At 35.3% G+C, this 22,023-nt stretch overlaps 2 protein-coding genes across 6 annotated transcripts in view; both read left to right on the top strand.

The window, feature by feature from the left end:
- The window catches only part of LOC105920249 (macrophage mannose receptor 1), a 34,961-nt gene extending 30,461 nt beyond the window's left edge, over window positions 1–4,500 (top strand). Inside the window, exons 28-32 of the mRNA XM_036138375.1 lie at window positions 30–200; window positions 273–392; window positions 1,097–1,267; window positions 3,019–3,048; window positions 3,132–4,500. Coding sequence (XP_035994268.1) covers window positions 30–200; window positions 273–392; window positions 1,097–1,267; window positions 3,019–3,048; window positions 3,132–3,397 — 758 coding nt within the window. The 3' untranslated portion in view covers window positions 3,398–4,500. The remainder of the gene's footprint in view (window positions 1–29; window positions 201–272; window positions 393–1,096; window positions 1,268–3,018; window positions 3,049–3,131) is intronic.
- Window positions 4,501–5,969: 1,469 nt separating this feature from the next.
- Window positions 5,970–22,023, top strand: part of LOC110367244 (macrophage mannose receptor 1) — a 30,369-nt gene continuing 14,315 nt past the window's right edge. For 4 of the 5 annotated variants that reach the window (XM_036138373.1, XM_036138370.1, XM_036138369.1 and 1 more), the window contains exons 1-24: window positions 5,970–6,095; window positions 6,314–6,670; window positions 7,046–7,210; window positions 7,947–8,102; window positions 10,240–10,362; window positions 10,659–10,796; window positions 10,870–11,049; window positions 11,726–11,880; window positions 14,398–14,511; window positions 14,816–14,931; window positions 16,243–16,391; window positions 16,472–16,671; window positions 17,345–17,463; window positions 17,709–17,808; window positions 17,925–18,078; window positions 18,254–18,292; window positions 18,635–18,798; window positions 19,187–19,248; window positions 19,435–19,535; window positions 19,759–19,901; window positions 20,014–20,119; window positions 21,156–21,283; window positions 21,389–21,439; window positions 21,867–21,890. In XM_036138373.1, coding sequence (XP_035994266.1) covers window positions 6,032–6,095; window positions 6,314–6,670; window positions 7,046–7,210; window positions 7,947–8,102; window positions 10,240–10,362; window positions 10,659–10,796; window positions 10,870–11,049; window positions 11,726–11,880; window positions 14,398–14,511; window positions 14,816–14,931; window positions 16,243–16,391; window positions 16,472–16,671; window positions 17,345–17,463; window positions 17,709–17,808; window positions 17,925–18,078; window positions 18,254–18,292; window positions 18,635–18,798; window positions 19,187–19,248; window positions 19,435–19,535; window positions 19,759–19,901; window positions 20,014–20,119; window positions 21,156–21,283; window positions 21,389–21,439; window positions 21,867–21,890 — 3,108 coding nt within the window. In that variant the 5' untranslated portion in view covers window positions 5,970–6,031. The remainder of the gene's footprint in view (window positions 6,096–6,313; window positions 6,671–7,045; window positions 7,211–7,946; window positions 8,103–10,239; window positions 10,363–10,658; window positions 10,797–10,869; window positions 11,050–11,725; window positions 11,881–14,397; window positions 14,512–14,815; window positions 14,932–16,242; window positions 16,392–16,471; window positions 16,672–17,344; window positions 17,464–17,708; window positions 17,809–17,924; window positions 18,079–18,253; window positions 18,293–18,634; window positions 18,799–19,186; window positions 19,249–19,434; window positions 19,536–19,758; window positions 19,902–20,013; window positions 20,120–21,155; window positions 21,284–21,388; window positions 21,440–21,866; window positions 21,891–22,023) is intronic. The other variant, XM_036138371.1, reaches the window with a different exon arrangement.

The raw sequence follows: 22,023 nt of genomic DNA, 5'->3' as shown, positions 1-22,023 counted from the left end.
ATTGTTATCTCTGTTCTTATGATACACAGACATACCACCAAGAGATGAATCAAATGATTTTCCTGGAATTTGTCCAGAAGACCCAGACCCAACTCATACATGGAACCGCTACACCTGGAAACCTTTCAGAGGTTTCTGTTACATGTTTTCCTCTGAGGAGATAGAGTGGCATAATGCAGTTACCAGATGTATGGAACATGGTAGGTGTTTCCTGATAAATATATTTTTCCAATATTTAAAATGCAAGAGAACAACTGTTGTGTTTTGTGAAGGTGGAGTCCTCGCCAGCATTGCAGATGACCGTGAACAGGAGTTCATACAAAATAACATTGCAACATCATTTCAAGACAAACATACATCTTACTGGATGGGCCTGTTCAGAACTCAAAGAGGTATTTTTATCAAATAAGTGACAGACACCTGAACTTGTAAAAATTATATATATATATATAAAAAAGACTTCTTCTTAAAGGAGCAATAAGTGAAATTTCATTATTTTAAATAGAAAGAACTAAAAATTGTTTTGTGAAGAACTAAAGGTATCTTTGTAGATGGACTATGGTTAAACAGTACACACAATCTCTGTGTTCTTTAATCTCTTGTTTACATAACCGGGCCGGCCGTGCATGACTCAGGGCGTACCCAGTCCTTGTCTATAAAATGCCACTGCCAGGCACAAAATGGCGGAGAGCACGCCCATCAGCTCAAAAGGTTCTCTTGCTAACAGCATTATAAAGTTATGAGTTACTTACTTTTTCAGTAGACATGTTCCTCTGACAGGTGATGTTCTGCTGTGTATGCAGTTAGGCTCATACTAGCCAATGGGAAAGAAGTGAAAATTGGTGCCGAATGATAGAGCGAGTAAGAGAAAGGCATGACTTGATACACATCTTGTTTTGGTCTGCAGACAGTGCTCAAGCTTCACCTAGTGGTGAAATATTATGAATAGATGAATAACTAACTAAAAATTACACAAGTGTTTTCTATTTTATTTAAAAAATATATAATTTATATTTTTGAAGTAATTTCTGTTTAAATTATTATTCATGGAATAGAGCAAAAAAAAATGACAAAGTAAATATCTATTTGTCTCCAGGAGAATGGTTATGGTTAGATAAAACGGTCATGGACTACACTAACTGGAAAAATGATGGTCGCCCTTGGTCAAGATTCCCTAGTAGCTATGGTGTGATAACAGCAGAAGACGGGACATGGACTTCAGGGAGGCGATGGGATGATAGAGCTTACATCTGCAAAACAGCCAAAGGTAAAACAAAGACAATGAACATACCATTTTCTGAGAATATTTCTTGTTCTATCAACCTTTCTATGAGAACCAAGAAAACAACAATAGCAATTAATAGCATATTTTTTGTTTCAGTGTTTAACCCATCAAAAGTAGAAAAACAATGTAAAAGTCACTAAACTTTTTAATACTTATTTACAGCCTTAAAGTTTAATGCTGTTTCAACAATTAATATATTTCACACTATACACATCCATGGGAACCGCTTGTCCCACGTCAACGACAAATGGAAATCTCCAAAATAGGAATTTTGGTGTTAAAAACAAGATTGAACAGGATAGAGGAACATGCTTAACTAACTCCACAGACATCAGAACATCCTGAAATCTTTTGAACATTAACCACAGCAGCATTAGATAAATTATAAAAGTGAGCATCCAGAGATCCTCTTTTTGATACAGACCCACATATTTTATTCAAAAAATATAGTTCAGATTTCTATGCTGTTAAGGTCATATTATATTCTGTATTTTACTGTGGTCCCATAATAGAATGGAATTAATTTATTTCTACAGATAGCTGGCATACGCTTTAAAAAAAAATTATCTCATTGAGTCCAATAAACATCTACATTTTGATAATTACTATAACATCAAAGGAAATAACAGAGCTCAACATTTGCTGCATAGATCCCAATTACACATTAATCTGCAAAGATGAGTCAACAATAAAATCTTAAAGCCTACTCATAGCTGAATAAAATATGTCAGGATGCAGAGCTAAAAGGCGCATCCGTATACTCTGTCCATTTACGCTTTATTATTCATCAGAGCTCCAGAGATCCATCAGCGTCCTCTCATGTTTTACAGTCAAGTCCAAAACATGTGTTACAATCCATGTATCCAGTCTTTGTCCAAGGTCCACCTTTCACAAAAAGCAGGTATTTAAAAAAGAATGGACCATTCTCTCTAAGGAGTGAGCTTACCGTTACAGTGTTAGCAGTTAAGCTAACACCCAAGGATTATGACAGATAGATCCAAGGTAGTTTTTGAAACTTTGCATTGCTCTTTTCTTGGTTTCTTTCATTTTTAATTCAATGTACTTGTAGCATAATACTCTGTGTGTAAAACACTTCCCTAAATCTCAAACTAACTACTCACTTCCACAACATTTTGGACCTTCTGTTCTCAAGCAACAAACGTATCCTTTTCAGTTGTTTGAGTTGAATGAATAGAACTGATTGTTAGAAGCAGATTGCAGTTTAATTAAGTTTAGTGTCTTTAGTCTTACCTTTATTTTTCATTTGTAACAGTTGAAACGAGATTTAAACACTGTATAAAAGGATATGTAGCTTTATTTTTATATAAGCAAATTTTTTAATTGTTGTTATCTTATTTTCTTTATATATTATTTTGTAGTTTCATCTGTGTGACTTGCTTAAAGAACAGATGTATACTAAGTTTAGGTCTTTTGAGAAAAATTACTGCCTAGAATTTTGATTTTTACATCAAATGCCTTAAAGACAAGCAGACATGGGCATGGCAATCTACCTATAAGTAATTTATAGATTAATAGCATGATGTAGGTAGTGTGAAGCTTTTTAAGAGAAACTTATGTTTATCAGACAAAAAAGAATTAAAAATCAGCATAACATTTTAAACACCATTCAAACCATTGATAATATTTTCCCCCATCATCCCTTTTGCCTTTTGCTACTATTACACATTGCTACTTCAATACATATATGAATCATGTTCTATTTTTATTTCCAGTGTTATTACCAACACCATCGACATTGCCAAGTAAGACCTACTTTCTTTTTTCCATTCAAATATTTGGCCAAAATATTTTTGTTGTTCCTGATCTACTCTTTCAATCTCTACAGCTACTGGCATATTCTCTCAAGGTCACGGTCACACGGCTTTAATAACTGTGTTAGTCATTGCTGGAATTGCAGTGGGAACAGGCATTGCCTTCTTCCTGTTCAAGAAGACTGGTCGTCACATACCACCCATACAAATCCCTGCAGGGCTAACTGCCTTTGACAACCCGCTTTTCAGCAACAACCGGTCGCAGCCAGACTTGGTGGACACTAAAAATCTAGTGGGAAATGCAGATGAAGATAACTCTCAACCCGTGATAACTATATAAGTTTAAAAGCAACAAAATTGGGAATGAAGTATTGGATGTTTGGGATTCTGGTCCATTGGAAAAATCATAGAAGTGTAATATTACAATAATATTACAAGTAGCATGAATGAAATTGTATTCTAAACTGCTGTAAAAGTTTTCTTTTTAAAAAAAGTAATGACTCTGTCTAATAACACTAAAAATGAAAATGATTCAATTATTTCAAATAAGGTGAAAATCGAATAAAACTTTGTGTTCAGCCAATACATCCAAATACCACAAACCTTTTTTCTAATACTAGTAGTCTGAACAAAGCTAAGGCAAGCACTAAGACCCTTAAATAAGATGCCTTAATTCATCTTAAATTGAAATTATTGTAAAACATAGGAAGCCTAAATCTAAGTTGACGCAAGCAAAAGAAAAGTAGAGCACACTCGTTAACTCAAAGCAGTCATATAAATCAGGTAGAGTCAAGTTTAAAATTATTCATACCCTTGACAGATTTAGATTCTAATTATTTGCATTCACCCTCAGTTTGTTTTTTCATTGGAAATAACCCAATCACCTCTCTGAGTATAGCAACACATTGTACAAAAAAAAATAAATACACATGTGTGTAAAATATGTCTTTATTTACATTTTAATTAAAAAGAATTGTCAAAAATGATTTGTACACTTCACAATTATTAATGAAACATCCTTGTCGTAACACCATGAATGTCTGTTTACAGTGGTATTTGTAATGACTAATCATGCTAATGTTTAGCTTTCTCCAAACATTCTCTGTTGTTTTTTTATCAGTTAAGAAAATCACTTTAAATCTATGTCTGGCAGGTGTGTCAACAATTTTAGGCATTGCAGTAGAAAATATTTAAATATTATTTGAAAAATCTAAACTTTCTTTGTCAGATTGTTGTTTCTGTAGTAACATTCTAAGATGTGAAACCTGCTAATAAACCTATTAATCTTTTTACACTATACATAGTTTTCTTTTTCTTTTTGTCTCATTAACTCCATTGTATTATAAATGGAATAATTATGAAATTTATGTGATTAATCTTGAATCTTTCTGAATGATTACTTGAGAACTGTTGTTGGTTGGATTAAACATTTCTGGACATGGATTGAATTTGTTTTGTAAGTGCCTCGAAAGGACATTATTTGGAGATGCACACAATATTCAAATAAAATTAGATACAATTAATTCAATTAACTTAGTTTGTGCTTTCAATAGTCAAAGGGACAGAAAGCCATTTTATAGATGCCAAATACTATAACACACATTTTCAATAGTTTTTCCCTCCCTTGTCAGTATGTTATGCAATATATATTTTTTGGAGCTAGGGGAAATGTATGTAATGTGTGCATTTAATTGCAAAATATCCTTTTCCAAATTTGCATGGAGGTGGTCATCGACAGTTTCGAACATCTCAAAAATATGCATCTAACTTTATGAGGTAAAACAGGGAGCCGATAATGAATTGAACTGTTCTATTTGTAATGTGTATTTGTCCTTTGAGTTGACAGTGGCTCAGTGGGTGAAGTATTTTTCTTCTACAACATGGATAAGTGACAAGACTTTTGTCAGGGACTGCCAGATATAGACAAGATATAGACAAGTATAAAAAAAAGACGTTGCACATGAAGAAGCTAGTTGCCCAGATGTGTGAGAGGATCTTTGCTTGGCAAAGAGGATATCTAGTTATGGTGAGCATAGGAGAGGAGTGCAATGAACACTTAATGAACAGTTAAAAACACTTTTCAGTCTGCCATCTTTTCATAATTTTTAGATGAAACACAAATATTTGATTTGACAAATAATTCCAGATTACGTCAGTGACACTTATGAACCCTTTTAAAATATTTTTTGCTCTTCGAAGATAATCATACGATAGGTAGGTAGTGTTTTTTTAAATTATTATTTTAATTAGTAAGGTCCACTGTTATGCACACAGATTTTCTCAAATACAGTTTTTCTTTAACACAACACACTTGACCGTATACTTGAAGTGTTAACCATATTAAATGGGGAAATGTGAAACTGAGCCTGAGAAGTTAAAAAGGACAGTCAGCATTCTCAAGGCTTCCCTTTTGCAATAATTGCACAAGAATTTCTTAGGTAAATGAATTAAAGTAATTCATTTTATTTGTAGACTGTGCTATGGACATTAAACCACAGCTTAACTGACATCCTGTTTCACATGTCCTTTCTCTGGATTTCTTAAGCCAGATGAGAAAAATAAGAAATAGTGAAAAGTTCCAGACTTTTACTGACCCAAGTGTTTTTATACAAATGTTCCTTTCCGTATTAATTTCTGCACGTTGTATTGTCACATTGCAGGCCTGCATTGAATTTATTGTTAAAGTATTTTAAGTTATTGCTTTGGCTAAAAGAGCTGAGATTTCAAAACCAAATTCACACTAGAATACTAGAAACTGGAAATCAGAATGAAAAAAATTGGCAAATCAAGTCTGTCACTGGATTCTGACTCATAAGGAGAACTTTGAAAAGAAGATTTAGTGACGTGCTGCAGAGACATATGTCAGTGACTTTAAAGCCCCCCTCTTTTTGAAATCACAAGCAAATCTCAGATTTTTTTTGCAGACTGCATATGGGCTGAATGCTCAGCTGCGGAGCATTTCTGAAGGATCACAATGCGCATCTTGTGTCTGATCTTCGTGCTTCTTTGTAAAAAACTGCACTCGGTGGAATCCAATGGTACAGTATTTCAGCTTTCGATTGCAGAATATTTGGCTTTGAGACGTTAAAATATAAGTTTGTAGGTTTTGTGTTTTTAAAGCTCATAATATGAAGATTTGTATCTGTTTAGTGCTGAACTGATGTTCAAATTATTTTTTTTTTGTGGAAACCAGTTACTGTTATAGGGCAAGATTTAATTATTTTGTGAACCTTTTTTGGGACAATCTCTCTTTCAGATTCAGAATTTCAGCTTACCAGCAAAGCCAGTGGTTTTTGCTTAGTTAAAAGCGGGACCACGTGCGACAACATACGCTGGACAACTGGCAAACGACTGCTGGTCCCCAGGGTGAATAAATGCCTGGGAGCGCAGGGAAAAAGTGTTGGGAGTGAAGTAATCCTCTATGATTGTGATGAAGCAAGTGAACTGCAAAGGTGGGAATGTAAGAATGAAACGGTGCTCGCCCTCCAAGGCCAGGAACTTTATGTGGAGCTCAAAGCAGATAACACAGCTGTACTCTCGAAATCAGTCGGACCCAACACCCAGCTCACAATTTCGGGGACACCCAGTGGAGCTTGTACAAGAACCTACAGAGGTAGGAAACTCCACTGTACTTAACGTTTATCACCAATGCTTATTTTTGATCTTATCATCAGCAATTCCTCATACCAAGTAGGGCTGGACGATACAGAAAAAGAGCATACCGATAAAACCGAAATCATATTGATCGATATTGATAATTATCAAAATATTCAGAACATGTATTTTAAGGGCACCGCTGGACATTTTATACTGTTGCTTAACAGCCTATTTTTGGATAAATAACACACACAACCACCGATCGATATGTATTGTCATTGAATTATCATCCAGCCCTAATACTAAGCAACCTCGCTGCACATTTCTTTAGTTTCAAAAGCCCGCAGGTTTGATAATTAAATCAATTTGTAATTATTCATTTACTTTACAGAACTTTATACAATTGAAGGAAATGCAGCTGGAAGGCCCTGCATGTTCCCATTCATGTACAAAAACCAGTGGTACTCAAGCTGCACTGACTCTGAAAAAGGCCGCCTGTGGTGTTCAGTTGAGACGAAATATGACAATAAAACGTGGGGCTACTGCCCAACCAACGGTGAGTAACGCTCCGTAGTTTAAGAAAAAACCTAGTTTACAGTGCCATCTAAAAGTATTCATACCTTTCGAATGTTTTTGGAATTTAGCCAACACAAAAGAATGTCTAATTGTAAAGTGTAAGGGGGAAAAAAATAGTTTTTTTTCCCCTTGTATTACTTGTGTAATATCAACAAAAAATGTAAAATCAAACAAAAATTACCTGAATAACTACAAAAAAGGAAATTTTCAAAGTCCATGATTTCTTTTAACCAGAGCTATATAAATGTGTCCATATTTGCAAAAAGTAATTGTCCTCTTAACCAAATAACTAGATTTGCCATCCTTAATGGAAAGTGCTTGTGACATTTAGCAATGAGACTTTTGAATGGATTTTGAGGCACTCTTCCATGCAGAATGCTTTTGATCAAATCTGACTGAGCTAAAGCTATTTTAAAATAAGAGTTGACAAAAAATGTCAATCTTGTGGTTTACGGTGCAGAGAGTGACTCCAAAAGACTTGCAGGTGTATCTACAGTTGTTCTACAATGTATTGACCCAGGTAGACTAAATGCAAATTCATAAAACCCTTTTCAGATTTTTATTTTTAAAAAAGTGTGTGTGTGTGTGTGTGTGTGTGGGGGGGGGGGGCATCCTTTTCCTTCCACTTTACTATTATGCAGTGGTTTGTGTGGGTCTGTCACATTAAGTCACAACACAATGCATTGAAAACTGAAGAAAAGGATCATATCTTACAGCTAAAGAAAATTGGAACAAGCACCCAACAAACGGGGCAGCGTACCAGCTGAACACACAGTCTGCCCTGACGTGGTCGCAGGCTGAAACCAGCTGCAAGCAGCAGAGCGCTTCGCTCCTCAGCATCACTGATCCTGATCAGCAAGCTTATATCACAGGTAAAGGGATTCAAAGTGGAGCAAATGCACTGACGGATCAATGTTCAGCTGTCCTGTGGTTCATGTGAAGTTTTTAGTGATGCACATTTCAGGAAAAAAGTGTTTCAATTCAACTCTGCATATTACACTCTGATTAGAATACACAGGTTTGTATGTGACGGGCACATGCAGATCCTGTATGTATTCATAATGACTGAAAGCCATCCACGCTATTCATTTTATAAGCCATCTTTCATGCACTTAATTCATGCCAAGCTGACTATTAGTTTAAAATGGATTGGCAAAACATAATTTCTTACCTTACAGAAAAAAATGTGAACTGGCATGAATCGTAATAATGAGATGGTGAAAGCTAAACATTTTAACATGTACCTGAACCATATAGCAAGTGGACTAGTTAGTACCTTAAAGGGGGGAAGCAAATTGCCTTTTTCACTCTCCTGTTTTTGACCCCCAAAGTATCTGTTTGCTCCCCCACAGTCATACCGTCTCATAAAGTTTCTATTATGTCACGTTATATGATTTTTATTTTTTTTAAATGCAGGCTAAAAAAAATATTTTAAATGTTATTTATTTTTTTCCTCAAATTAGCTTCCCGACTTTATAGAATAGTCAGAAGCCAATTTTTGTGGTTACCCACCTGTATGCCTTGTATTCATGTTTAAACAATCCACTGCTTCTGCTTCTAGCAGTTCTCATGAACTCTGCTGTCAACTTGTTGCCAGATAAAATAATTGTTTTATTATGGATGGAACATGCCAGCCTGTATTGCTACTAAGAAACAAACCAAGAAAATATATAAATAAAAATTGAGAGCAGCTCAATAAACACTTGCAAATTTTATAATTCAGGTGCGTTTTTTTAGGTCACAGCTAAAGAGCTACATATGATACCCTAAAGTTGTGGAGTCAATTCAATTTGGACACTCCAAGATAAAACAACTTCCCTACAGGTCGCTAAATTTGTCGCTTTGGACCAATACACTGCTGTGAAGAAGAATATAAGTATGTTTTCCATCACCTTTAGAGTATGTTATCTGAAGCGACTTTTATTGGCTTCAATACTGTAATTTGGGATTCAAGGGTTTGTCCGGTGTCACTGATCAGCCACTTGATAGAGGAATTATGAAATAATAACATTTGGAAAAAAGATTACACTGAAACCAATTCCAGTTATGCCTCTTGACATAGCATAAACCTAATTTCCAGAGCTCCTTTGTGTTGAACCGCACGCTGTTCTCCATCAATCATTATTTTTATTCATTGGAATGGGCCCAGGCTTTCCCAATTTAAATGGGACCTTGGACTCCAGCTAAACATCATCAGTGAGACCCCCATTCTTTTTGTTTTCCACTCCCCCTTTTACTTTCAGCGAGGTCTTCACTAGCAAAGATTCCTTATAAATCAAAAATAGGCTCTGGTGCAAGCTTAGCGGTTTGCTGGATTTCATTCAACAGGATGTTTAAGCAAGCAATTGAGATGTTCGACAGATTGTAATATAGTGTCCACATCATATTTTGTGATTGTAAGTAATTCCAAGCATAGTGCTTCTTGCATATGTTTCAGTTCTTTTATGTCAAAAGTACTTATCCCTTATATACGTGGCCTCAATTTCCATTATTTTGCTGAATTTACAGTATTCAGTGTACAGGTTTGAGTCACAAAAAACAAAGGTGGTGGACTCCCTGTTATAATGCAATAATGTAATTTTAAATGCTCATAAATTTTACCTTGGACAAAATATCTTGACTAGTTCCCAAGCTGTCATCGGAGGGTTTGAGGGTCAAACTGTTCTTGGCTTGCTGAATAAGCATTGTTATTCCTTCCCTCTTTGGTTTTAGCAATACATTTCAATCTGCTGACAAAGAAAAAAATAACAGATGTCAACCATATTTGTTTGAACTATACAAACACGTATATTGCAACAACTGTTTGGTTATTCAGACAAAAGTGGAAATCCGTGCTACTTATTCAATGACAATTTAAATTTGATTAATCCCAAAGATAAATTATGTAACTTTTTTTTCAATTTAATAAAGATCATGATTAAAGACCGAAGCTTTTATTTAGACAGCTGATGATGGCTAAATCTGATAATTTATTAGTTCCTTCTGGTGTCTTTTAATGCACTGTTACAGCTATATTGGAGGCAGGAGGTAGCACACAAGAGTACAAGCTCTGGACAGGACTAACCTTGAATTCAGAACGTGGATGGGAGTGGTCTAATGGAAACCCGTTTCGTTACCTGAATTGGGACTCGGGTAAGTTTATTTTTGTACAACTCTGCAGATTATTTGTATTTTTGTCCCAAATAAAACCAGAGAGGCTTTACTCTAAACACTACAATTATGTTTAATTTCACACGGTGAGGGCGCCCCTGATACTTTTGGTTACATCTAAAATTATTAAACCACAGCATTTTATACCACCTTCATTTTCAAAGATCAGTGTATTTAGGGTATTTAAGATTTCAGGTTTGTGGATTACTCAAACAAAAAAAAACCTCAGTGTAATAGAATTGTATGATCTGATGAAATGATATCCCTGACCCATATAGGACACCCATTTACTGACCCGGGACATAGCTGTGGAATCATTGATGGTGTTGTAAGGTTTTCATGGCAAAGCTCGAAATGTGATTACAAGCTGGGCTACATCTGCTACAGTAAAGGCATTCTGGCTTCTCCAACCGAAGGTAACAATTGAGTTCTAGACCTTCCGTCCTTCTGTCTCTGCAAATTGAAATGCCTTTTTTTGTTTCTTCTCAGGCTTAGGGGTAGGATTTTGCTCCCCATCATGGATTCCATACAACGGCCACTGCTTTAGTCTATTTCGTACTGCGAAAACCTGGTCTGATGCTCAGTTAGCTTGCAGTCAAGCGGGAGGGAACCTGGCAAGCATTCGCAACACGGAAGACCAAAGCTTTGTGATTTCTCAGCTTGGATACGGTACGTTCATAATAAGCAACGTGAGTAAACTAACTGCTTATCAAGCTTGTCATCTTAAAGCAAAGCCTTGCAAAGCTTATTTTCTCGCTTGGTTACACACAATTGTCATCCATTAAATGGTACGTGGAAAAAAAAAGTAAAATAAACACCTCTGTGGTCTGTGGTCCTCTCTTTAGTTTAGTTTCAATTCAATTCAATTTAATTTATATAGTGCCATATTCATTATACCTTTCATCTCAAGGCACTTTCCAAAGTCAAATTCAATCACATTATACAGATTGGTATAATCAATAAATAAAACTTAATTGAATTGAATTGGTCAAAAAGGTTCCTATCTAAGGAAACCCAGCAGGTTGCATCAAGTCTTGACAAGCAGCATTCACTCCTCATAAAAGAGCGTAGAGCCACAGTGGACAGCCGTCTGTATTGTCAATGGCTTTGCAGCAATCCCTCATATTGAGCAAGCAGGAAGCGACAGTGGAGAGGAAAACTCCCCTTTAACGGGAAGTCTCCAGAGACCTTCCAGACAGATTAAAATACGATCAAAAACCAGTCTGTTGCCCCACAGCCACAAAGTGAAATTCCATGTAGTACAAAAAATAGATAGCAAACTAGTTTTTATCTTGGCAGTATTAAACACAATGTCTTGCTTTCTTACTTTCATTTTTATCTGCAGCCGCCACTGATGAGCTTTGGATCGGACTTAATGACAGGCAGAGGGAAGGCCTGTTTGACTGGAGCGACCACTCCACAGTCAGCTTTACCAGCTGGGAGTTTGGGAGACCAGCTGTTGCAACTGACCAAGAGGATTGTGTTCTCATCAGAGGAGAAGTAATATTTATGTCTTATGTTTGTTCCATCACAAAAGCTATACACAAACTATATACACAAGAAAACCTACAGGACACATCATTTCCCTAAAGGGCTGTCTGCATGCCATTATAGACACATTTCATTTAAATAAGCACATTTCCTATTCATAATGGTATTTCTAACAAAGAATGACATGGAGGGATCAGCTGAGTGTTTTTGACCACTGGAGTTTAGATTTAAACAATTTTACAATTTTACAAATAGGAGCAATTGTGGTAGAGTCCAGTACTGCATTTAATGTACTTTTAATCTACTGTAAAGCGTTTGATATGCACGGCAAAGGTACCCTGCAGTAATAATCCTCATTCTCTCACAAAACTCCCAACAAATTGTGTGTATATATATCACCCAGTGGCTAAAGGTACCCATTGGGTTTCACTGCCTTTCTTCCATCTCATATATTTAAGAAAACCAATTTGAGCCTTTTTTTTCTAAACAGTCTTATGCTTGTATATTGCTTTAATTCAATGCTGAATTCAATGCTCAAGAATCTAAATTCATATAGTCTTTCCACCTTTACCACATCTATTATGACTTTTACATCCATATGAACCATTTTTTTATTTACCAAATAACATGAACTTAGTTTTCTTAATTTAAAGGCAATCTGTTTTAGATTTTTTTTTTATTCATCACTGGAGTGATATCAAAAATATGCTGCAACCACTAACCTGTACAGAAAATATTTGTATAATCGGCAAACAAAACAAAATATAATACTTTTGAACATTTAATTGTCCTTTATGTGGAGAACAAACGGTTTTGGTCCCAATACTGACCCCTGGGGGACACCACAAGCATTGTCCAAGCATGACGGAATCACCCATTTTCACTAATTTTTACCTGCTACTTAAATAGCTCTTCATCTACTCCCCTCCCCTCCCCTCCCCTCCCATACACCATAATACTCCAACTTCCTAATTCATATATTGTGATCAATTGTGTCAAATGCTTTTTTTGGTCAATAAATAGAGCTATTGCAAATTTAGTTTATTTTTAATCTATGGAGTTGGTGATTTCCTCTATTAATTTCAGGACTGTCGGGTGCTGTGTCTCTGGGATCTAAATCCATATTGAGTTTCAGAAAGTAGTGTGTTTATGAATAAAATATTGCAGTATGTTAGAGTTTTTCTAAAATTTTGGAAAATTGTACAAGTAGAGAAACAGACCTAAAGTTTGTGAATTGTTATCTAACTCTAGTTTTGTATAAAGGTATGATTTTTACGGTTTTCATTTTGTTTGGAAATTTACCAGTCTGGAAAGTCAGGCTACAGATATGAGTCAGTGGTTTAATTGCATCAATAGCTCTTTTGACTGTTGTCATATGCATGTCTCACAGCCTGCGGAGCTTTTATTTTTACATGGTAACAACAGCTGTGATCTCTCTCTCCTCCACTGCTGTGAGAAACATTGAATGTGGCTTTTTGGTTGAGTAGCTCATTGCAGCTCTATGGCTGGTTCAGGGTCTTTTTATGATAGTTTTGGGCAGAGACTTAACAAACTAACCGTTAAATTTGTAAACCACTACGGACATGATTATCTTCAAAAACAATGCTGTTGCTAACCAATTATTGTGGATAATTAATTTCTAACATTATTTAATATATTCCATATGTTTTTCACATTTTCTTTTATCATCTTATAATTTACTTGAATATTCCCGTTTAGCAGATTATGTCTGTTTTCTGTCTCTGCCATTCAACATTTCATGAATTCATCATATAGCGTGATCCTTTTTTGCAGGCATTCTGCAAACCTTTTGTGATCCGTGGTGTTTCATAATATTTACTTTTCTTGGTATATTTTTTGATTGGACAGTGTTTATCATGTAAATTTGGAAATGTTAAGGAACATTTTCTAAGCTTTATCTTTGTTTTTCTCCTATAGTATTAAGTCCTAATCTTTGACTGAGCAGTTTCTCTCTAAATGCAATAATCGACTGCTCTATTCTCATTCTTTTGTACTTTGGTTTGTCGTCCTTAGCAGCTTTTCTGTAACAACTGTCCTAAACAACATTCACTGGTGAATGGTCACTGATATTAATAAATAACCACTTATTGTGTTGCTATCTATCCGGATATATAGATACAATATATGATATATTAATGTGAGACTGGGAGTGGTGATACTACTAGGTTTGGTGATTAATTAATGGAATAGAAAAAATTGAAGAGTGAATATTTGGGAAATGCTTTTTGCTGGTCTAACTTGTTCACTAACAAGTTCATCATTGTTCCATATGGTCATGAAACTATTGTATGTGGCACCATTTATGCCACAATAACTGATTTGAAAAGAAGGGAAAGTTTTACGAATAAAAAAGAACACTAAGGAACACTTTCAAATGGTAAAAAGATGAATATTATTATTTAAATCAAAGGATCCAGGCTCCTGCATAATGACAATGTGTGGGTTAAATACACATTGGAATATCTTGGTTTCAGGTTTAATCTTTTTTGTGCATTTTCCTTGCAGAGTGGAAACTGGGTTGACCGTGATTGTCAGGAGAAACATGGCTTTATTTGTGTGAAAAGAAGTAACCCTGAGCCCTCTGGAGATGAAGTAGAGCAGAATCCAGGATGCAAGCCTGTGGGTGAAATTCTTTTTTTTTTTTTTTATAAAACCCAGTATGCTCAAGGAAGCTCTGTTATCCTGTTAAATCTGCACAAAAGCCTGAAATTCATAGAAACAGACAGTTCTGTTCATTTAGGGCCCGTAAAAGCAAAGGCAGAAATATAACTCTCGATTAAGAATTTAAGAAAAGTGTAATTTTCATTGATAAGAAATGCTTCTTTAAAATATTGAATTAATATACTATACTTGCAAGGACAAACATTTTTTTAATTCATGCAAAGACAGAACCATGCGACTGAAGTTTTTCTTTCTATGAAAGGGTTGGAAGAGACACGGCTCATTCTGCTACTATACTGGGACGGAAAGAAAGACATTTGACGAAGCAAAAGATCATTGCAAGACAACAGAATCATACTTGGCTGACGTTTCAACCAGGTAAAAACCTTTATTAAGATTTAAAAGCATTCAGGACATATTATCTATATGTTAATTGTACTTTATATGGAACTGAGAAAGAAATGATAAAGCATAGTGACTTTTCATTTTTTAAGATTATATATCAGGTCAAAATGATGTTCTGGTCTTTGTCCGATCGTAAAATGACATAAGATCTGCCTCAAATTAGCAAAAGAATGGGACATATTTTAATGGTTGACACAAATCAAGTCAAACGTTAGTAATATAGCACCTTTCAAAAAAAAAGAGGATTTCAAAGTGCTTTCCATCAAATGCTCCAAAACCATACCAGATTCAAAACAAAGGTACCATATGGGACATAAATTAAGACGGAAATAAAACAACTGATTAGAGAGTTAAACAACAACATTAAAAAGCCAATTAGAAGCTCTTTCAAAGCAAAAAGTATTTAACTGTGCCTTGAATGCTGATAAGATCTCATTATTTCAAACCCAGCAGCTGATTTCATGTGAATTGCTTGATAGTTGAATCTTCTGCCCTCATGTTTGCTTTTTGGACAATAAGGTATGATAATGACTTCAAGATAAGGAGGAGCAAAGTGTTTGATAATTTTGTGAGTGAGATTAAGAACATTGAAATCAATCTTAAATTTAAGAGGTGGCGAGTGGAGGGGGGTGGGTCTATCCTATTAATTCTTGAGCAGCAGTATTTGAGCAGCCCTGCTAAACGTGAATTAATTAGGCCTAGATGTAAAAATTGGACAAATAGTTTAAAAATAAGTATGTTTCCTTACCAATTTCATTAAAATCAGGTAAGTTGCAGTAATGTTTATTTAATAAACCGATCAACACAAAATTGCAAATGCTTTTTGCTGGTCTAACATGTAAAAACGCAGTTTCATTGGTTAAAAACACGGCAAAATTGAAGTGAAATTAAGTGAAACAACGTTGTAAAAGACAGGGAACCACAATTCTTACAAACAACACAACAGACTCAAATCGATAAAGGACATGGACTCCTCCAGCAGTTGTTCCTAAAAGCTGGATTGGAAGCTATTAATTCCTGTGGCACAATTACATTTGCACACATTGCTTATGCATCTTGTACTAGTTATTGCATATAAGATGTACTGCACTGCTGAATACCTGAGGGTGAATGTCACATTTTACGAAGTGACGAGGATCAAATGATCTTTTTACTACCCAAACATTAATGCACAAGATCATAAAATGTTTTAAACGTTGCACTTAATTTCATTTTGACTATAGCAAAAACACAAAGTACATTTGATTTGTACATTACTCAATTGCAAACTGTACATTTCTCCAGGGTGGACAATGCTTTCCTTGTCAGCTTGGTGGGTCTGAGACCTGAGAAACATTTCTGGTTGGGCCTCTCAAACCGAAAGAACAGAGATGTTTTTGAGTGGACCTACCCGGTCCCAGTGAAATACACTCACTGGAACAGTGAGATGCCAGGTACTGAGATCTTTATTCATTCAAAAGATGTTTGAAAGCAACTTCTTAAAATGACAGCTTTTCATTTGTCCGACCACAAGGCAACAACCAGGGTTGTGTCGCGATGGCAACTGGTATTTCTGCAGGCCTCTGGGACGTGTTGCCTTGTACCAATAGAGAGAAGTACATCTGCAAACATCTGGCAGAGGGGGCAGTTTTGCCTCCTGCACCACCAACTGTCCCCTCTGTCCAATGTCCAGAGAGCTGGTTCAGAGTCCCGTTAAAACACATTTGCTATAAGGTAAAATGTTGTGCCTTTAACATGTACTACACTCACATCTCTTTGTATATTCCTAAAAGGGCTTCGATTTATATGGACTTTACATGGTGTGTGTAGTTTTGATTCATGGTATGATCAATGTACAAACTCTAAAGTTATAAAAACTTGGTTAAATGGAGGCAATGAGACTTTATCCAGAGTCCCACATCAGAAATTAGTCTAAGGGTATTAAGTTAGCCTTTTTTTGTCTTTAAACTTTCAACAATGAGACTCATGACGTATGGAGGCTGTACACCAATATATATTTCAGGCATGCTGTAAACCACCAAGAGCAGCTTAAAATTAGCCAAAATATAAAAATTAACATTATGATATATTGAGAAAGACTTGACACTTAGTGTAAACTAATTAGGGACATTTTTATTGAGGGGCAAAATTATTTAGATGTGGCTCTAGAAAGTGTGAATAAAAGCTGGACATACATCTACTTCATAAGATACAGCCTTGTGGGTCAATACGGCTCCAACAAAGCCATGATGGCAATGAATAATTTCTGGTCTGTGTTTTAGGGTGTTACAGCATAGTGATTACCTTGACGTCTTGAAAACCATTGTTATCAGCTGAGTATTAACACAGCAGGATTATGGGACATCCTGACTGGCTCATAATACACGTTGATTTTCTTGTGCTTAAGGTATTTTCAGGGATGTCAAATAAGAGGACCTGGTTTGAGGCCAGAGATTACTGCACAGCGGTTGGAGGAGACCTTCTAAGCATCCATAGCGCTGCTGAGCTTCGTCTGGAGCGACGATAGTAAAATCTAGCTTTGTTTTTACATAACATTAACAACCATCAACTAGGCACTAATAGTACTGATTAAGTCTTCCTATGGTTTCAGTGAATATTGCATGTCTGCACAGTACCATTTTAGTAGCTTGCAGGGATAACAGTTTTTGCTAAAACACTATAACTATATAATAATTCATGAAATTTGATATATATAATTATATATATATATATATATATATATATAGTAAAAGTTACATACTTCTTTCTAGCCCTAACCATGAAGGTGTTCTTTATAGCTATGGAAGTGCTTGGATTGGACTTAGTGTCCCTGACTCAAGCACAGGTTATAAGTGGAGTGATGGATCCCCAGTGAGTTCACAATTGTCTATCTTTATTTTTTATTTAATTTTGGTTATTTGTACAACTTGTACGACAAGAAGGAGATGTCTTCATCACTAGAGTGTGTGTGTTGCTTTTGTTAATAGGTAAACTTTCAACACTGGAGAGATGGGGAGCCAAATAATAAAAACAATGCAGAATCTTGTGTTGAAATGTTTATACATGACTGGGATAAGGCAGGGTCCTGGAATGATAATCACTGTGAAAAATACAATTCCTGGATTTGTCAGATCCCTACAGGTAATTCCTGTTTATGACAGTTATTTTTATATAATATTATATAATATGGCAGTTAATATGTCTTTTATGTATTTAAAGGGGCACACAGTAAATCCTCTTTAACTCGTGCCCATATAGTTAAAAAAAGACTTTGTGAACTAAGCACTGTTAAAAGTCATTTTCTATATGTGTTCAGGAGCCACGCCAAATTCCCCTCCACCCCCTGCTACTCCAGGTGAGTGTGTTAATATTTAAAGTATTTTGTCAGACAGATGTGTACAATTCAATAATATGTGGAACTTATTGATAATTCACACTGAAATGTTACTAATAAAAGTTGTAAATACACCATGGTGCATACAGAAAGTGACATTTAAAAAATCTGGGGGATCGAAGTTTGACCACGATTTTAAAAATGTGACAATACATTTTTCTTACCCAGATTATAGTTTAGGTCATTTTTCAATGAAAATCTAAAGTTACATGTTTTGAATGATCCTTTGAGCTATTTAAGTTGTGTATATACTTGAAGAAATTAGGGTTAAAAGTCCACTATTTTTATTTTTGTTACTTTAAGACTACAACCGTACCTCTGATGGGTGGCTGGAATGGAAAGGGAAACAATATTATCTGAATAATCGGTTAATGGCCATGGAAGATGCTCGACGGTTCTGCAAAGAAAAACATAGTGACCTGGTGACCTTCAGCAGTGAAGATGAAAACGTCTTTTTATGGAAACAGGTGATCATTGACGTATCTGTTTAATTTAGTAAGTGAGCAAATAAAATAAGATACATAATGACTGAAATTATCATTTCAGTTCTGCGGTCATTCCACTCAGGAAAAAGCAGTTCAAACATAATAGTAAAAAATGAAGTTACGTTTATTCTATTGATGTTGGACATCAGAAACTTTGTTTTTATTAACTTAGTGTAAAGCAACTACACTTTACACTAACTTTGCTATGTGAGTATGTAGTAAAGTGGGCAGTACATGTTATATTTTTGAGCTTGTTTGTCAAAGAAAAGCTTTCAGTTGGTGGTTGATTCCAGTATTTTTTGGGTTGTATTTTTATTAAATTTTTCTGGTTCTCATAGCTATGTACTCCTACATTTAAATTTGTTTCTAGATATACTCAGAATCCCAAAAATACTGGATTGGTTTGACTGTGGACCTTGACAAAACTGCCCAGTGAGTACAGCAATTGTGAAAACTATTAGTTAAAACCCATAGAATTAGACTTAATTAATAAATAGCAAAAATACACACGTTTCGATAATTTAAACCATTAAATTATCTTAAACATTGAGTAGGATCCTTTTTCTTAATGAGTGAGTTTTGACAAATAAATGACTTGTTTGCCTGTGCTGCAACAAGATGGATAGATGGTTCTCCAGTGATATTCCAGTGGTGGGCAGATCATCAACCTGAATTCAAAAAATATGATGAGACCTGTGTTGCCATGATGCCTCATAATGGTGAGTAATAGCTTTCACATCCCATTACAAAAAAAAAAAAAAAAAGAAAGAAAAGCATCACGTGCCATCCTTACATTTTCCTTTCTTGCTGATTTGGAAAATCGTTCAAAACAACCAGCATAATTTGATGATATAACAAGCACAATAAGAGGCCACCAAGGATGTAGATAAGAAGAAGAATTATAAATTGTGGTAATTTCCTTATTTTGGGACTCTTTCACAGGCCTTTGGCATGATTATAACTGCGGATTTGAATTAAAATCGATTTGTAAACGCAGTGGCACACCACCTGCCAATGCCACTGTGGCTCCCACTGTGCCACCAAAGGGTGGCTGCGAAGACACCTGGAAAAAGTTTAATTTTAAGGTCAGAATTCTGAATCAAAATGATGATAAATAACTAATAAACATAGGAGAAAATAATATACTTAGTGCCTTTTGAATAAAAAGCAGTCTACGATGATGTGTCCCAACTTCAGTGTTACAAGCTCATACAGGACCAGATGTTAACATGGGATGCAGCAAGACAACGATGCATAGACATGGGCGGCAACTTGGCTTCTATTTCATCAAGACATGTGCAAGGTTTGTCTCACTCTAAAACCTTCAGACTTTCATAACCCTGGTTCTTTCTGATCATTATGTTTTACACTTTCATATCCATAACCCTTTGACTATGAGGTAAAATAAATAAAGAAAGAAAAACACTTAAAAACCCTTAATTGCTGTGCAAGTACAATACTTGATATTTTTTCAAGTTGTTGATGACAATTCACTCTCAATTGGATATCACAAATCCACTTTTGGAAGTGCATTTATTAAAAAATAAATTAATTCCAAAAGTATCAGAACTTCATTACACTTTTATTGAGACTGAAAAAAGTACTATGATATCACTTTATTGTTAAAACATAAATGTATTGCATGATTGAATAGCTTTTATCCTTTATCTAGAAAAGAAATCTTTATTGTCATGGTTGCTAAGATATTATAAAATAACATCCGTTAAATTCAGTAATGCTAATTGCAAAACATATTTTTGACCAAAGGGCAGGCAAGAGCTCAGGAGCTGCATCGTAAAGTGCACAAGATAATTTATAGTGAATAAATAAACAAAAGTTACAGGCAGGGCTCGTGAAGACAAGAACAGAAAACTCGGGGAGCTTAGCGGATGACCTGACAATGAGTGAAAGAGAGTTGGCTGAATAAATAGGAGACGAGACAGAAGGAAAGGCAGGTGAAGCAATTACCACAGGTGAAGGTAAGTAGGCCGAGGGAGAAAGAGAACAATGATATTATCCAGACAGGAGGAAAACAGAAACTAGCAAGAATACAGATTGCACAAAAGAACAGACTCCAAACATGAACAAACTAACAGAACTAAAACGGGCAGGAAAACAAAAATCCAACAGAATCAGAAACTAAATTAATCATAATGAGTAGAAACTAATGACAGGAATAAGATGGAAGGAACCAAATCTACAGACTAATAACGATACTAATATGTGAAAACAGAAACAGACTGCATGGTCCCCAGGAGCCTAAAAGTAACATAAGCTTATGTACTGTGAAAGCTTATGTCTATTCACTTCAAAGCTTAATTGATTTTTTTCTTTTACAGTGTTTTTAGTGTCTCAAATGGTTGACAAACCCACTACAGATCTATGGATTGGTTTTCATAGTGCCTATAGGAATGGGTTTTACTGGGTTGATGGACAACCTAAGTCATATATCAACCTCAATTCGCAAGTAAGTGAATACTAACTGATTTGCGCTTTTAAATAGAAAAAAATATGAATGTCGTAGTACTTAGTAATTATTGATTTCAAATGTGATTTTCTTGTCTCATTTTAGGAGCAAAGTTCTGTTCCACCTGTCCCATATTTTGGCGAAGACAGATATCCGGTAACATGCAATGTTCACTTCCCACGGGCACGGTGTAATATAGACTCAGCATGAATCACATAGACAAGAGGTTGAACACCAGGAAACATTTAACAAATTAAATCCACCTTCATCACTAAAAAAAATAAATAAATACACCAGTCTTTTCTGTGTAGTCATAAAATTTATTCTGAAAATGTCAAATAATGTGAAATAAATTATATATATTTTTAAAAAGAAGCACAATAGCATATTTTCCAAACTGTATAATGAAATCTTTGAATTGCGTATTGGAAATGTTGTGTTGTGTACCATATTATGTCTCAATGGTTTATGTATCGTAAACAACTGATTAAGATGCCCGGAAAAATCATTTTGAACCATGACCATCTAAGCAAATTGTAAGTCGTTTTAAGAAAACATTTTAACAAAAGGGCTGTATTTTCAGATGCGACTGAGGCATAGACTTCAGGTAAGTAGTTCTTATCTGTCTGTGAATTTATCCCCTCATTAATATCGATATCAGGTTGTAACAGCATTTAATGAAATCAACCTGAGCTGTACATACACAGGCATACATTAATCATTTAATTATTTGACTGCAT

Source organism: Fundulus heteroclitus, chromosome 6 (genome assembly GCF_011125445.2).
Source record: "Fundulus heteroclitus isolate FHET01 chromosome 6, MU-UCD_Fhet_4.1, whole genome shotgun sequence".
In the NCBI taxonomy this organism is placed as follows: domain Eukaryota; kingdom Metazoa; phylum Chordata; class Actinopteri; order Cyprinodontiformes; family Fundulidae; genus Fundulus; species Fundulus heteroclitus.
This window is presented reverse-complemented; position numbering and strand designations above follow the sequence as displayed.